This window comes from Nicotiana sylvestris, chromosome 6 (genome assembly GCF_000393655.2).
Source record: "Nicotiana sylvestris chromosome 6, ASM39365v2, whole genome shotgun sequence".
Lineage (NCBI taxonomy): Eukaryota > Viridiplantae > Streptophyta > Magnoliopsida > Solanales > Solanaceae > Nicotiana > Nicotiana sylvestris.
In genome coordinates this window covers 121,180,539-121,198,914 of record NC_091062.1, presented here as the reverse complement: position 1 = coordinate 121,198,914, position 18,376 = coordinate 121,180,539, and the positions used below count along the sequence as shown (strand labels likewise).

The 18,376-nt window shown below is 39.6% G+C and overlaps 1 protein-coding gene across 1 annotated transcript; it reads left to right on the top strand.

Annotated features, from left to right (window-relative positions):
• The first annotated feature begins 462 nt into the window (after nucleotides 1–462).
• LOC138871206 (uncharacterized) lies at nucleotides 463–951 on the top strand. Its single transcript, XM_070149074.1, has one exon. It carries the CDS (start codon nucleotides 463–465, stop codon nucleotides 949–951), a length of 489 nt encoding a protein of 162 aa, XP_070005175.1.
• The last annotated feature ends 17,425 nt before the right edge of the window (nucleotides 952–18,376 follow it).

Sequence of the window (18,376 nt, the reverse complement as noted above, 5' to 3'; positions counted from 1 at the left end):
GGAGGGGAATACGAACCTTTGAAAACGTATTTTCCTGATGAAGATGTGTCATTTGTAGGAGAGGGCATTGCTGAAGCTTACGACGGTTGGAGAATTTTATTTGACTGAGCTGCAAACTTCAAAGGAGTGGGCATTTGAGTCGTCTTGGTATTGGAAACTGGCCAACATTATCATGTATCTGCTAAACTCAGATTTCCCTGCACCAACAACATGGCAGAGTATGAAGCCTGCATACTAGGGCTCAACTTGGCAGTCGACATGAATATTCAGGAGCTACTAGTAATCGGTGATTCAGATTTGCTTGTGCAGTAGGTGCAAGGAGAATGGGCCACCAAGAATCCCAAGATATTGCCATATCTGCACCATGTACAGGAATTGAGAAAGAGGTTCACGAAGATAGAGTTTCGGCATGTTCCTAGAATTCAGAACGAGTTTGTCGATGCATTGGCAACTTTGTCATCCATGATACAGCATCCTGACAAGAACTTCAATGATCCCATCCCAGCAAGGATCCATAGCCAGCCGACGTATTGTGCCCATGTTGAAGAAGAAACAAATGGTAAGCCTTGGTTTCACGATATCAAAGAATATTTGGCAAAAGGAGAATATCCGGACCATGCTAATCATACTCAGAAGCATACGCTTCGGAGGTTGTCCAATAATTTCTTCCACAATGGAAGAAACTTATATAGAAGAACTCCTGATTTGGGATTACTAAGGTGTATCGATGCAAAAAGAGCTTATAAGCTACTTGAGGAGATACATGCTGGGACCTGTGGCCCGCATATGAATGGTTTTGTCTTGGCAAAGAAGATACTTAGGGCCAGTTATTTTTTGATGACCATGGAGACAAATTACATCCAGTATGTCAGAAAATGCTACCAATGCCAAGTACATGTCGATATGATAAAAGTGCCGCCAAATGAGATTAATGCAACAAGCTCACCATAGTCGTTCGCTGCCTGGGGAATGGATATCATTGGTCCAATGAAGCCCATCGCCTTAGATGGGCATCGGTTCATCTTGGTAGCTATTGATTACTTTACCAAATGGGTCAAAGCAGCATCTTACAAAGCTGTAACCAAGAAAGTCGCCACAGACTTTGTAAAGGATCATATTGTTTGTCGATTCGGAGTTCCTGAGTCCATCATCACTGATAATGCAGCCAATCTCAATAGTGATCTGATGAAAGCCATATGTGAAACTTTCAAAATCAAACACAAGAACTCCACAACATACAAACCTCGGATGAATGGAGTCGTAGAAGCTGCCAACAAGAACATCAAGAAGATTCTGAGGAAGATGGTAGAAAACCACAAAAAATGGCACGAGAAGTTACCCTTTTCCCTATTGGGGTACCGCACTACAGTCCACACATCAACTGGGGCAACTCCCTACTTACTGGTTTATAGTACCGAAGTTGTCATCCCAACCGAGATAGAGATTCCTTCTTTAAGAATCATACAGGAAGCCGAACTTAGCAATGTAGAATGGATAAGGAGCCACTATGAGCAATTAGCCCTTATAGACGGAAAGAGAATGAACGCAGTATGTCACGGTCAGCTTTACTAGAGCAGAATATCTAGAGCTTTCAACAAAAGGGTCAAACCAAGACAGTTTGCACCAAGACAGTTGGTACTGAAGAAGATCTTCCCGCATCAAGATGAAGCCAAAGGGAAATTCTCTCCCAACTGGCAAGGCCCTTACATGGTTCACCGGGTGCTAACAGGAGGAGCACTCATACTTGCAGAAATGGACAGAGAAGTCTGTCCAAAACCAATCAATTCAGACGTATTCAAGAGATACTATGTTTAGACTATTTACATTTCTTCATCTGATGTAATTGAACTACACTTGACCTGATTCCCGTTTAAGAGGGGATACGTAGGCAGCCCTGTGGGTTTGGTCATACCATACTAAAATTTTTATTTTCCCCCATAACCAAAAACTGGGGCATAATTTTGAGGAGGACCCTTAAAATTCCGGAGCAAGTCCAGCCGACACCATCATATGCCAGACAGTCAGAAATTGGTTAAGAAACTGGGGCAGAATTTTGAGAAGGATTCTCAAAATTTTGAAGAAGGTTCAACAAGGTTCGTCACTCGCAAACGGCCAATGGATTATTTACTAAATCGGGGCAGAATTTTGAGGAGGACCCTTAAAATTCTAAAACGAAAAAGATATGATTCTCTAAAATGTGTTACGGTCACTAGTTCATCGAAAATTACTTGATACGTCACTGTGTTTTCTAAAATAACTCTAGTCTCATCAATAAATGCATATTTTCGAAAAATCTATTTCCGTGACAGTCAGGTGTTACCCAGGGAAACTCAAACCAGGCCTCCAGAACGGAGCGGAGCAGAGCCAACAGACGAAGGCACGAACCAACCTCCCCTTATAAAACATATAATTCTTCTTTGAGCGCAGGCACATATGACATAATAGTAGAATTAGCAAATATATACATGAAGCAAAATCACTATCAATCGGGCCACCAGATGCCGAATATAACTCCAGCTAAGAAATATTCTACTTTTATTTGCTACCTATTCTTTGCATAGGACTAAGCCCTATCCCAAATTTTGCATGAGGCTAAGCCCGGCCTCCCCATTTGCATAAGGCTAAGCACCGCCTTCCGTTTGCATGAGACTAAGCTCCGTATCCAACTATATGAATCTAAGCCCTGCCTCCATATTTGCATAAGGCTAAGCACTGCCTTTCATTTGCATGGGACTAAGCCCTGTCCCGAATTTTGCATAAGGCTAAGCCCTGCCTCCACATTTGCATAAGGCTAAGCACTGCCTTCCATTTGCATAGGACTAAGCCCTGTCCCGAATTTGCATGAGGCTAAGCCCTGCCTCTATTTTGCATAAGGCTAAGCACGGCCTTCCATTTACATGGGACTAAGCCCTGTCCCGAATCTTGCATGAGACTAAGCCCTACCTCTATTTTGCATAATGCTAAGCACTGCCTTCCATTTACATGGCACTAAGCCATGTACCGAATCTTGCATGAGACTAAGCTCTGTCTCTATCTGCATAAGGCTAAGCCCTGCCTCTATATCTGCATAAGGCTAAGCTCTGCCTGTCATGCCCCCTTTTTCTCTTTTCGCATCGGAAAATCGGGTTTATGACATTTTTGTGTATAGGACAACTCATTCCTTTTGGGAACTGGATTTTGCATTTGAAGAGCCGCCATCTAATGATTTAAGGTGCATTAGGACACCTATAGGGTTCATTTCTAAGTTTGCTTGATAACTAGAGATAAGGTAAGGGCTTGAAATTATCCCAAAGGGAAGGTATTAGGCACCCTTCAGGATCCACTAGTGTGGTTCCCGGCCAGACAGTTTTGTGAATTGTACAATTAGCAGATAAACAAGTATAGGCTCAAGTAGTAGGGGATTTGAGTTTGAACACATAAGAGTTTGAAAACAATTAACGAGGCAAATTTTGAAAAAAAGAAAGAGTTATAATTCTACAAATACTTGAGAATATAAAAGAAAGGGGGGTCCTATGTTTATTTATAATATGGATCACATCAATGCGATACCCGGTATGACACTCCTCGGGAGAGGGGATACACGTGGTATTAGCGCACCGGTCATCAGATCCATATCTACCCTTCCCACCCCTTTAAGGTATTAAAGTGCAGATTGGTCTTGACCTCTATTGCTTGTTATTACTCGTCCCATTCCTATCAGTCCCGGAGGAATTTAGGACTACTATTCCTATAAGAGGGAGGATTTTAGGCTGACTCTTGAGTTTTTAAAGGTAAAAAGACTAAGGCGACATTCAAAGCACATAAGACTACATATTAGGGGGAAGCATATAAATAACTAAGAGGTTCATATATACCTCCTCAAGTAAAGCATATAAATAGCATGACTTAAACACATTTAGGGTAAGAATTTAAAGTACTAAGGCAGGGGTGTTTTAATTATTGAAGCAGACCAATTTATTACATAATTCAGAAAAGAAGTCTGAATCAGGAGTGCATGCTGGTTGTAACAGTTGCTCATTAAACAAAGGCAGATTCAGTTTTATCAAACAATTACCTATGGCTTGCCTAAGTGTGTATTGGTGATATCTTATAAGCATGATATCTATTACTGATTAAGAATGCAACAAAGCAGTGGTTAATTTTTAACAGGTGATTTGGATCCTATAGGCATGATATCTAAACCGTATTAATAAAAGGAGTAGATTGTTTAAACTGACCCAGAATAGTACGAGTCGAACTTATTTTAATTAAACTAAAATGGTCTCAGATCCTATAGACATGATCTCTATTATTACTGATTTTATTTCCTATAGACATGGTATCTACGTATTAAAAGTTTATTTTGGTCCTATAGGCATGGTATCTAATTGGGCATGTGGTGAAGTAGGCAGGATTTATTTGATTAAAGCGAAATTCCTATAGACATGATGTCTATTAAAATGAATTTTAATCCTATAGGCATGATGTCTATTTGTGTGAAAGTAAAACATGCAGAACTTGAATTAAAACAGAGCAGATCTTATAGGCATGGTATCTACCCTTCTAATATCTAATTACCCCATCCTTTTTCACAAGACAACCCCAATATTTGTTACAAAATCCGAGACCAAATATAGAATTACGTCAGGAAAATGTAAAAATAAGAAGTTACAACCATAGGAAGCCTGATTCTGACTTCCTCTCTGAGTTATGGAATAAACCACCTCAAATGCCACTTGTTTCAAAGCCTTTCTCAGACCTGGGTGTGTCAATGTTCCCTAAGGGTCTCAAGGGACCCCGGGCAGTGCTTATACCCAAGTTTGCATAACCAGATAGAGATGAATGCAGTGTGGAAGGGCCAGCCCTTATGTGTCCAAGTTCAGAGGGAGCTCAAGGGCCCCAAGGCAAGGCTCACACAAGATGGGTAGAACCTAGGCTCTAAGAGTATAGTGGAAGTGTAGAAATAAAGATTTATTTAAAATTGGGTTGAGAATAGTAAGGGGTAAGGGTGATTTGAAATCAGTAGCAGTAAAACTTAAACTACAGAGAATCAGTAATTGCACAAAGGGGTCAGGGGTTTAGGAATACATTGCATGAAGCATATGACCCTAGGAAGGGTCAGGTTTGGACATGCACAACAATAAATGATGCTGGCATGGCCACAAACCAGCCAGAGTACACAAACACATAGGGGATATGGGGGTTTGCGATTCATAAGTCAACAAATCACATAACAAGTGACTGACATAGTACATACAATAAGGGAAAACATTAATTTAGAAGGGGAGGGAGAAGATTACAGCATACTTAGTAATGTAACTTGATTGCATAAACATAAGCAGAAGCGGGCAAGAGTGAAGGAAACTGAAATAGCTAAAAAAAACATGTTGTTGTTGATACTTGAAGATTTAATAGGACATACCAGTAAGAAGCAATGTGCAGAAAGGAAAAGCAAGGAAATTTCAATAGCCTAGCCTTGGTTTTCAGCCGGCTAGACAAAGCAGTAGCACAAGTAGTAATATAGAAAATAGAGAGTTTGAAGTGTGTGTTCTGAACTCAGATGGTTCCTCCCTTTGAAAGAAAAGAGGATGGGTATTTATAGTTTTGAAAATAGGTTAAGAATAAGGTAATAAGTAAAGTCTTAACACAAACATGGAAACAATCACAAGTCGGAATCAATTACCACAAGTGACTCCCTTTAATTAAGAAATCATTGTTTAACGGGTAACAACAGGTCTAATTAAGGAAGGAAAATCAATTTGGAAACAGATTGATTATTGCCATAAAAAGGGCAGTAAAAGCATGCAGTAAACAATCAAGACTAAGTACATAAATATGCTCATTTTGGGAAAGGATTCAGTAAAGTAAAACATCACAGTAAAGGGAAAGGAATCAATTAATTTTAAACAGGCGAGTAAAATTAGGGGTCATAAAAGAAAAGCTTTTCCAATCAGTCGCAAGACTAAGATCAATCAAGGAAGAAACATGATTCTGCACTTCAGTATATAAATAGAGTGAACAGAAACATCAGACATGCGAGGCCAAGCACATTGGCAAAAGAAACAACATACAATAGTAGCAGAAATAAGCATGGGATTCAGTAATGAACAAAGTTAGATAGTTAGGGCTCACACGTATAGCCAAAGTGAAGAAGAGAGTCAAAACAAGTAAAGGTCTCACAGTAACAAGTGAGGAAACCGTTTGAGAAGTTAGGGTTTCACCAATAGTCGAGTTAAAAGATAGTAAAACTCAGAATTAGATAAGTCACATAAAGAAAAGAGAGTTTGAAACAAGGAACTTTTTATCGAGTCAAGTATACATTAAAACAAGCAATTTCAGACCAAAAGACCTAGGCTTTTCCACAATAATCGATTTTAAAAGATGGTAAAACTCGGAATCAGATAAGTCAAGCAAGAACGGAGAACTTAATCGAACAAACACACATTTAAGAAAACTGTTTCAGAACTCGAATAGGACCAAAAAGGGACTAGGATTTTAACATGCTGAAATAGATAGAAGAACGACATGAGCAAAACATAGCAAAATCACAAACACATTAAATCAGAGAAGAGATCTTTTGAAATAACTTAAAGGAAAACCCTATAAGTCGAAAAAAAATGAAGAGTCGTTTCAAAAGAAAAGTTGAAGAACCTTCGAGAAAACACTTAAGAAATTCATAGTAAGCACAGATCTATGGAAGATCTGAAAGAAAACCAAAAGATCTTAAAGATTAGGGTTTTGAAAGACCCGGAAAAGGTGAGAAAGACCTTGAAAGTTACCGATCTAACTAGGAGAGTCAAGAATCTGACTTGAACGGCCATGGCTGGCCAGAGAAAGGTCATGAATGACTAGAGAAAGGCCATGAACAGAAGTCGAGCAAGGACTGGACCAGATTCCCTCAAGGTCTGGCCATGAAACCACAGAAACAAACACCCAGGAGCCATATGAGGCCGCTACACATCTCCAATGGCTATGGGAGGCCATGGATTAGGTAGGTTTTAGGGTGGATTAGGGTGGGATTAGATGGTGGCGGCTATGGTTCATGAGGGTTTCAGAGAGAATTAAGAGGGAAGGGAATTCAAGGGCAACGTTTGGTGAAGAATGAGGTAGGGTAAGGGGTCGTTTAAGGTTAAAAAGGGTAAGGGAGAACGGTGGTCGTTGATCTAAATGATCAACGGCCTAGATTTAAAAGGGTGGGTGGTGAATCCAGGTTTGGGTCTATTTAATTGGGTTGGGGTCAGGTTTAATTGGGGTCAGATTTAGGCTACAATTGAAATGCAATTGGGCAATTATTTAAATAGCCAATTTTTACCTTTTAAAATTATAAAAATAGTAATTAATTTTTGGAAACAAATTGAAAGAAATAAAATGATTTATAACATATAATTGACAATTTAAAAATACAGGACTTAATTTTATGAGTATAAAATACAATTGAATCTTAAAAGGGCTAATATTGTAATAATATGCAATTTAGTTTTAAAATACTAAATAAATTTATAAAAATATGAAAATATTACCTTAGATATATTTTAGAATAAATATAAAATTCCAATAAATGAATTATCAAAATAATCATTTTGGAAATACTTATTGAGGTTTTTATGGATAGAAGGGGGAAATAAATTGATTTAAAATATTTAAAAATTATGAAAAAATAATAAAACATTTGGACATGCTTATATATCCATATATATGCTATTTTGAAGATATTTTGCATATTGAAAAATATATAGGAAAAAATTGGGTATCAACAGCTGCCCCTCTTTACTGGGGAAGGATGAAAGAGTTGTCGGGTAAAGATATGATGGTCAATTTTGATCGAGCGAAACAGTTTGAAGAAGATAGGCTGCACCTTGGCTTCTGAGCTGCCTACATATCCCTGGTTTTACAGGAATCAGGCCATATGTAGTTCAAGATCCATCGGCAGAGCAGGCCGACGGAGACTTTTCGAGGACGGACGCAATATCTAGGGTCTGGTGAGTGAAAGGTTACGGTAATGGTTAGGTTTGATGTGGTTGCGGGAACTGGAGCAGGATCTCTCCTGCCATGATGGTCGTTGCTTGCCGGTGTACCTACAATTAGAAATAATACAAGCGCATATCGAGCATAAATTTAAACATGATGCAAATTCTCGTCGGACCATGAATGTTACCTTCGGACGGTTAGGATGACGTCCTTTAGACCATGACGTCCTGGGCCATGAAGTGTACAATAAAGGATTAGCATGCCATGAAATGATGCTCTCGGGCTATGAAGATGGTGCCTCCAAACAATGATGCCTTTGAATAATGATATGCAAAAGGGATCCTCAGGCCATGACATGGTGTTCTCGGGCTATGAAGATGATGCCTCTGAATAATGATGACTTTGGATAATTTGGCGATCTTTCAGCCTATGAGATGCAGTATGAGGCGATCTTTCAGCCCATGAGATGCAGTATGAGGCAATCTTTCAGCCCATGAGATGCAGTATGAGGCGATCTTTCAGCCCATGAGATGCAGTATGAGGCGATCTTTCAGCCCATAAGATGCAGTATGAGGCGATCTTTCAGCCCATGAGATATAGTATGAGGCATTCTTTCAGCCCACAAGATGGAGTATGAGGCGATCTTTCAGCCATGAGATGCAGTAGCATGATGCGGACAAGACAGAGTTTAGTCTTGCGAATTGAAGGGCAGAGCTTAGCCCATAATAGAAACAAAATAAATGATGCTTGAGATAGTTCTTAGTTTTGAAGGAAATTGGAGGCAGAGCTTGGCCTCAGAATGAAGAATGGTAGCCTTATGCAAGTTGGAAGGCAGAACAATAGCCTTATGCAATGCAAATGCAAATGGAGACAACGTTTAGTCTCGGAAGGCAGAATGATAGCCTTATGCAGGAATGCAGATGGAGGTAGAGCTTAACCTCAGAAGGCAGAATGGTAGCCTTATACATGTTAGAAGGCAGAATAGTAGCCTTATGCAATGCAAATGCAGGTGGAGGTAGAGCTTAACCTCGGAAGGCAGAATGGTAGCTTTATGCAAGAATGCAGATGGAGATGGAGACAGTATTTAGTCTCGGAAGGCAGAAAGGTAGCCTTATGCAAGAAGTAAAATACAAATAATAGCAGATTTTCTTAGCTGATAGCAGTTTGCGATGTCATGATTACTAAGAGAGTTATGATAGACGGAACGTCACTGGTGTATGTTGTTAGTCGTGTTCCTGAATGATGTTTGTCCCATGAGTGTATAGTATATTTGATGATTTCGCAATCCAAGTGCCTGCATCCAAAGAAAAATTGTGAGTTTTGTAGAGGGGGGAGGTTAGTTCGTATCTCTACTGGCTTTGCTTGACCTGCTCGACTTTGTTCTGGTGCTACTGTATGTATCATTGGGGTAGCATTGCTAAACAAAGCGATTTCAGTAATAAACATGCATGGTTTCGTAAAGATATGACATAAGTGTATAATTAAGAAATAGTTTTTAGATGAACCAGCGACTGTGACGTGGTTTGGGACATTGCAACCTCTCTTTCTACGGAATTTTGAGGGTCCTCTTCAAAATTCTGCCCCAGTTTAATGGGTTGATGCTTCTGACTGTTGCTTGCGACGATCGGCTGAAATTACTTCAGAATTTTGAGGGTCCTTTTCAAAATTCTGCTCCAGTTTCCAACTGCGGGGGGAAATGAGGATTTTATTGAGTTGTGATCGAACCCAAAAGGGGAATCAGGTCAGGAGTAGTTCAATTACATCATACAGAAAGCATAAAGATTACACATAGTAACGCTTGACTGCATCTGAATTGATCGGCTTCGGCCAGACTTCTTCATCCATTTCTACAAGTATGAGGGCTCCTCCTGTCAGAACCCGGTGAACCATGTATAAACCCTACCAGTTGGGAGAGAAATTCCCCTTGGCTTTATATTGATGTGGAAAAATTTCTTTAATACCAGCTGCCCCGGTGTGAATTGTCTTGGCTTGACTTTTCTGTTAAAGGCTTTGGACATTCTGTTCTGATAGAGTTGACCATGGCAAACTGCATTCATTCTCTTTCCGTCTATAAGGGCTAGTTGTTCATAACGACTTTTACCCACTCTGCATCATCGAGCTCAGCTTCTTGTATGATCCTTAGGGAAGGGATTTTTACTCCAGCGGGAATGACAGCCTCTGTACCGTAAACCAGCATATAAGGGGTTGCCCTGGTTGATGTGCAGACTGTGGTCCGATACCTTAGAAGAGCAAATGATAACTTCTCGTGCCACTATTTGTGACTCTCTATCATTTTCCTCATCCATCCAAATCTGATGATAACTAGCAAAGCAATCTACGAATGACTGTAGCTCATGCTTGACGCAATTGTCAATCAGGATGTGTATATTTGGCAAAGGGAAGTCGTCTTTCGGACTGGCCTGGTTGAGATCTTGGTAGTCGACACAGACTCTGACCTTCCCGTCCTTTTTTGGTACTGGCACAATGTTGGCTAACCATGTAGGGTATTCTACTTCCCTGAGAACCTTAGCCTTGACCTGCTTGGTGAATTCTTCTTTGATTTTCAGACCCATATCAGGCTTGAACTTTCTGGGCTTTTGCTTTACCGGCGGACATGTCGGATAGGTTGGTAGTTTGTGAGCCATAATAGACGTACTCAGACCAGTCATGTCATCATATGACCAGGCAAATATGTCCTTATATTCCTTTAGAAATTCCATGTATTCCTTCTTTTCTGATGGCGATAAGTGAACGCTGATTCGTGTTTCCTTGACGCTTTCTGCATATCCCAAGTTAACAATTTATGTCTCGTCCAGGTTGGACTTAGATCTATTCTCAAAGTTCTCAACTTCTTTGACAATCTCATCTGGTATGTCATCTTCCTCTAAATCAATGTCCTTTTGTTGCGTTGTCTCATTGCATGTCATAGTCATCGATTCATCAAGATAAGTAATAGTAATGATGTATAAGTAAAGTAATGAGAGAAAAATAATAATAAGTGTTTATTCATAAGAAAAGTCAAAATGCTTTAATAAATTGCATAACTGTTTTGAACATTGCAGATCTTATTGGGGGAATTGAAAATGCGAAAATAAAATCATTGAGTAAATAAAGCAGTGCATGATGCTTCTTTTAGCCTTGCTACCCCGAGGCTATCGGGATCTGGTTGTCCTGATGTTCCAGTTATTGAGGCATGCCCCTTTGCTCACAGCTTGTATGGAAAGGCCTTCCTCCCCCTCCTCCTCGAGAACAATACAACAGTCCATATCATTGTCTTCTAGGAACAAATTCTTCACCGCTGCAAGTGCTTCTTCTTCGTCTGACCCATAAACGATGTCATCCTGTTGGAAAGTCTTCTCCAAATGCGGTATTGGCTGCTCTAGTGGATAGTAAGGACTGCGCCATGGTGGCGACCAGTTGTTGAATTCTTCCCGGGTGTAGTCATATCCTAGACCGAAAGTAGTGCCATGCTTCTTGAGTTTTATGGGCTTAGCGATTCCTTGGAGGTTTTTGCCGAGTCCCTTGCCAGGTTCGTACCCACTCCAATTTAGTATACTCTCGATTTTGTTATCCCACCATTTGTCCTTGTCAACAGTATTTACCCGTTCAATGTGATGGTAAGTCTCTCCACCCAGCTTCCTTCTTCCTTCGATTGCCGGAATGGTCTGGCGACTGTATATAGGGTTGCTACCGTCACCGTGAATGATCACCTCTTGGTGATTCCATTCTAATTTTACTGCCTGATGCAGTGTTGATGCTACGGCCCAAGCAGCATGAATCCATGGCCGTCCCAGCAGCAAGTTGTAAGATGCTAGCATATCTATCACCTGGAAATCGACATCGAACCATGTTTGTCCCATCTACAGGCATAGACTAATCGCACCAATGGTGGACCTTTGAGAACCATTAAAAGCTTTCACATTGATTGCTTCATCCTTTATCTCATGCAGTCCTTTACCCAACTTCTTGAGGGTTACCAGCGGACAAATGTCGAGACTGTAACCTCCATCGATCAGGATTCTGGTGATGAAATAGTTTTCGCATTGCACGGTAATGTGCAGCTCCTTGTTGTGCCCCAACCCTTCAGGTGGCAGCTCATCCTCATGAAAGGTGATCTTATGGCTATCCAGAACTTGTCCTACCATGTTATCCACTTCCCCGCCAGTGATGTTACTTGGCACGTATGCTTCACTCAGCACCTTTAACAAAGCGTTCTTGTGTGCCTCGGAATTTTGTAGCAAAGCAAGAATGGAGATTTGCACTGCTGTTTTATTCAACTGGTCGATGATAGAGTATTCCTTGGCCTGTATCTTTCACTAAAGATTGTCTAGACCTCTCTCAATGATGGGTGGCTGATTGGAGGCCTATTTGCTTGACTCAGCTAGATGTTCCGGGGTATAGACTCTACCAGTTCTTGTCATACCCTATGTTGCAACAGTCTCTTTGAACCTAACCTTGCCTTTCCTCCTTGCCTCGGTTGTATAGTCCCAAGGTACAATCTTTGTATGGAATGGTGTCATGGTCGACATCGCCATTGGGATTGGTGTGGCTATCCTTACTCTGAACGGAGCATGTGACTTGAGTGGTAAAACTGCAACTTCAAATGGTGTGGGTGCATTTGCCGGAGACAAGAATTCAACCTCAATTGGTGCTGCTGTCTTTGCAGACAATGTCGCTTCAAATTCAAGTGGTACAGACAAGTTCACCATGGCATCCTCAAACGGTTGAATCTGGACTATGATTGTATTAAGAGTAACTATTGGCTTCTTTGGGTCATCACCTTCTGTGATCAACCCGATTGATCCCTCGGGATCCCAATCATCCTCTATTTCAATCATGTGGATACCTCTACCCTTATGGTCTGGCAGAGGGTTGTTGCAGACATTTGGAGTGGATTCCTTTGCCACAATAATCTTGTTATCAATTAAAGTCTGGATCTTGTCTTTCAAGGAACGACATTCATCGATGGTGTGCCCTTTCATGCTGGAGTGGTATGTACAGGATTTGTTTGGGTTAACCCACTGAGATGGGTTCTTAGGGGTTGCAACAGGGATAGGGGTAACATAACCAGCAACTTTGAGTCTCTCGTACAATTGGTCAATAGGTTCAGCGATAGCTGTATATTGTTTTGGTGGTCTGCGATCAAAATTAGGTCGGGGTCTAGGGAAGTTTTGGCATGCGAGGGGTGATTGATGGTGGGAGGGTTGAGTATTGTAGGTTTGGTAGACATGAGTGGGTTGGGAGCATCTGGGTGAGCTAGGCTAGTATATAGGAGGTGGAGGTGACTGATAAGTTGGTGGTGGAGCTTGGTAGGAGGGTGAGGGTGCTTGGTAATTTGGGGTTGGTTGATATATGAGTGGAGTCATTGAGGTAGGAATTGAGTGGAGGCCTTTCTCAGACCTGGGTGTGTCAAAGTTCGCTAAGGGTCCCAAGGGACCCCGGGTAGTACTTACACCCAGGTTTGCATAACCAGATAGAGATGAATGCAGTATGGAAGGGCCAGCCCTTATGTGTCCAAGTTTAGAAGAAGCTCAAGGGTCCCAAGCAAGGCACACATAAGTGGGGAAGAAATAGTGGAAGTGCAGAAACAGAGATTTATTTAAAACTGGGTTGAGAATAGTAAGGGGTAAGGGTGATTTGAAAACAGTAGTAGTAAAACTTAAACTACACAGAATCAGTAATTGCACAAAGGGGTCAAAGGTTTTAGGAATACATAGCATGAAGCATATGACCCTAGGAAAGGTCAGGTTTGGACATGCACAATAATAGATGATGCTGGCATGCCCACAAACCAGCTAGAGAACACAAACACATAGGAGAGATGGGGGTTTGGGATTCATAAATCAGCAAATCACATAACAAGTGATTGACAGAGTACATACAATAAGGGAAAACATTAATTTAGAAGGGGAGGGAGCAGATTACAGCATGCTTAGTAATGTAACTTGATTGCATAAACATAAGCAGAAGTATGAAAGAGTGAAGGAAACTGAAACAGCTAAAGAAACATGTTGTTGTTGATGCTTGAAGATTAACTAGGACATACCAGTAAGAAGCAAAGTGCAGAAAAAAAAGTAAGTAAATTTCCATAGCCTAGCCTTGGCTTTCAACCGGCTAGACAAAGCAGTAGCACAAGTAGTAATAGAGAAAAGAGAGAGTTTGAAGTGTGTGTTCTGAACTCAGATGGTTCCTCCCTTTGAAAGAAAAGAGGGTGGGTATTTATAGTTTTGAAAATAGGTAAAGAATAAGGTAATAAGTAAAGACTTAACACAAACATAGAAACAATCACAAGTTAGAATCAATTACCACAAGTGACTCCCTTTAATTAAGGAATCATTGTTTAACAAGTAACAACAGGTCTAATTAAAGAAGGAAAATCAGTTTGGAAACAGATTGATTATTGTCATAAAAGGGGAAGTAAAAGCATGCAGTAAACAATTAAGTCTAAGTACAAAAATATGCTTATTTTGGGAAAGGATTCAGCAAGGTAAAACATCACAGTAAAGGGAAAGGAATCAATTAATTTTAAACAGGCGAGTGAAATTAGGGGTCATAAAAGAAAAGCTTTTGCAATCAGTCATAAGACTAAGATCAATCAAGGAAAAAACATGATTCTGCACTTTAGTATATAAATAGAGTGAACAGAAGCATCAAACATGCGAGGCCAAGCACATTGGCAAAAGAAAAAACATACAATAGTAGCAGAAATAAGCATAGGATTCAGTAGTGAACAAAGTTAGATAGTCAGGGCTCACACGTATAGCCAAAGTGAAGAAGAGAGTCAAAACAAGTAAAGGTCTCACAGTAACAAGTGAGGAAACCTTTTGAGAAGTTAGGGTTTCACCAATAGTCGAGTTAAAAGATAGTAAAACTCAAAATCAGATAAGCCACATAAAGAAAAGAGAGTTTGAATTAAGGAACTTTTGATCGAGTCAAGTATACATTAAAACAAGCAATTTCAGACCAAAAGACCTAGGCTTTTCCACAATAATCGAGTTTAAAAGATGGTAAAACTCGGAATCAGATAAGTCAAACAAGAACGGAGAACTTAATCGAACAAACACACATTTAAGCAAACAGTTTTAGAACTCGAATAGGACCAAAAGGGGACTAGGGTTTTAACATGCTGAAACAGATAGAAGAACGACATGAGCAAAACATAGCAAAATCACAAACACATTAAAATCAGAGAAGAGATCTTTTGAAATAACTTAAAGGAAAACCCTAATTGTCGAAAAAAATGAAGAGTCGTTTTTAAAGAAAAGTTGAAGAACCTTCAAGAAAAAACTTAAAAAATTCATATTAAGCACAGATCTATGGCAGATCTGAAATAAAACCAAAAGATATTAAAGATTAGGGTTTCGAATGACCCAGAAAAGGTGAGAAAAACCTTGAAAGTTACCGATCTAACTAGGAGAGTCAAGGATCTGACTCGAACGGCCATGGCTGGTCGGAGAAAGGTCATGGATGACCGGAGAAAGGACATGAACAGAAGTCGAGCAAGGACTGGACCAGATTCCCTTAAGGTTTGGCTATGAAACCACAGAAACAAACACCCAGGAGCCATAGGATGCCACTACACATCTCCAATTGCCATGGGAGGCCATGGATTAGGCAGGGTTTAGGGTGGATTTGGGTGGGATTAGATGGCGGCGGCTAGGGTTCATAAGGGTTTCAGAAAGAATTGAGAGGGGAAAGGAATTCAAGGGCGGCGTTTGGTGAAGAATGAGGTAGGGTAAGGGGTCATTTAAGGTTAAAAAAAAGGTAAGGGGGAACGGTGGTCGTTGATCTAAATGATCAACGGCCTAGATTTAAAAGGGTAGGTGGGGATTATGGGTTTGGGTCAGTATAATTGGGTTGGGGTCGGTTTTATTTGGGATCAGATTTAGGCTACAATTGAGATGCAATTGGGCTATTAGTTAAATAGCCAATTTTCCCCTTTTAAAATTATAAAAATAGTAATTAATTTCTGAAAAAAAATTGAAAGCACTAAAATGATTTATAACATATAATTGAAAATTTAAAAATACAGGACTTAATTTTATGAGTATAAAATATAATTGAATCTTAAAAGGGCTAATATTGCAATTATATGCAATTTAGTTTAAAAAATACTAAATAAATTTGTAAAAATATGCAAAATTTTCATTAGCTATATTTTAGCATAAATATAAAAGTCCAACAAATGAATTACCAAAATAATAATTTTGGAAATAATTATTGGGGTTTTTATGGATAGAAGGGGGAAATAAATTGATTTAAAAACCTTTAAAAATTATTACAAAATAATAAAACATTTGGACATGCTTATATATGCATATATATATATATATGCTATTTTGCAGATATTTTGAATATTAAAAAATATATAGGGGAAAATTGGGTATCAACATTGCCTTCTCTCTGCACGAGACTAAGCTCTGTCTCAAATCTTGCATGAGACTAAACTCTGCCTCCTATTTGCATGAGGCCAATCATCGACTTTATTGTCTATCCAACACTATCTATTTGCTCCTCTCTTGGGCTAAGCTCTGCCCTCAACCTCACAAGACTAAGCCTTGTCTTGTTGATTTTAGCATCATATTATCGCATCTCATGGGCTGAAACATCGCCAACTTGTCCAAAGGCATCATTGTATAAAGGCATCATCCTCATAACCGGAAGACACCATGCCATGGCCTGAGGATCTCTCAAATTTTTATATCATTATTCAAAGGCGTCATGGTTCGGAGGCACCATTTTCATGGCCCGAGAACATCATTTCATGGCCTGCGAATCTTCTATCTCACAATTCATGGCCCAGGACATCATAGTCTAAGGACATCATCTGCACCGTCCAAAGATAATCTTTCATAGCCCAAAGGGAATCTGCATCACGTTTAAATTCTCGCAATAATCTATATATTCGCTTGCATTGTGTTTTAAGTTATGCAGGTAATCTGGGAGGTAACCGTTCTCCAAACAGGAGCAGCCTTTGCTCTGGTTTCCGCTCATGACATTGTCACTTTGCCATTCATAACTGATTCCTATCAATCACCCACCTACTCTGCAATATCCGGATATCTGCCTTACAATTCCTTTGTTACACTCCATACCCATAAGCATAACTCCATCCGCTATTATCCTTCACAAAAGAACCTTTGCTAAAGTTGGCTACTATTCCTATAACAACTCCAACGGCTTCATTCACCGGTGGATCCAGAACTACACATAGCATGCTTCCTGTGAAACCAGGAATATGTAGGCAGCTAGCTCAAAGACTAGGATTCGGCCTATATTTTCCAAAATGGCCATTCGGTCAAAATTGGCCATCATTTCTTTACCCGAAAACTCTTTCATCCTTCCCGGGTTAAGAACGGCAGCTGTTGATACCCAATTTTTTCCTATAATATATTTTTTCCAATGCATGTATGCCTTCAAAACTATGCATTAGCATCAATTGACATTTTTCTATAATTTTTACATTTTTAGAGATTTTTAATTAATTTATCCCGGTATTTTATTATATAAAAAAGTACATATTGCATCACAAAGGACTTTATAAAAATTTCATGGCTTAATATTGTTATTTATATTTATATTAGGCTCAAAGTATTGCACAAATAGCCACAATTTACATTTTTGGGTTAATATTGCAGTAACTTTGCAATTATAGCACAGGCATGCATTATTACATTATTTTACTAGAAAATAGCTTTTTATATTTTTTAAATACTAAGTAATTATTTTTAAAACATTTCTAGGCATGAAAACCATTTTTTATAATCTGTTAATTATTTTTTATCAATTAAAGAGTTATTTAACAAATAGCCTTTTTATTTTTAGACCTAGCCTAATTAAAACAACCCAATTTCAATCCCAATTCAATTAAAATTAACCCAAATCTACCCAGGCCCAATTTTTTTCTGACCCTAACCCAATTAAACCTAGCCGACCCAGTAACCCCATTTAATCGTGGTCGTTGATCTTTTAGATCAACAGTCCATGATTAAACTTGCCATATTAATCCCAAAGATCCCCTAAACCCCTTCATTCCTTCTCATTTCAGCCACCCTAAAACTCCTCTCCTCTCCATCTCTCTCCGAGACCCAACCTTAAACCTAGCCGCCACAACCCAAAACCAGCCTTAATCCCTCTGATTCTCACTCGATCCATGGATTTCCATGGGTGTTTGAGACCCCTGCGGGCCTCCTACTTCCCCTGGTTGCTCGATTTTGTGATTTCGTGGAAGGACCTAGAAGAGATCTAGTCCAAATCTTGTTCAGAACTCTCCAAAAGTCTGTTTATGGTCTGTGAGTACTTTCTATCGATGTTTTACGGCTCAAATCTCTGATTCAAAGACTAGATTTTCTTTACCCTTTCTCTTTTCTTCAAAAATCTAATGTTTGGACTTGAATGTGTCCAGATCTTTATAGATTTGGAGCGATTT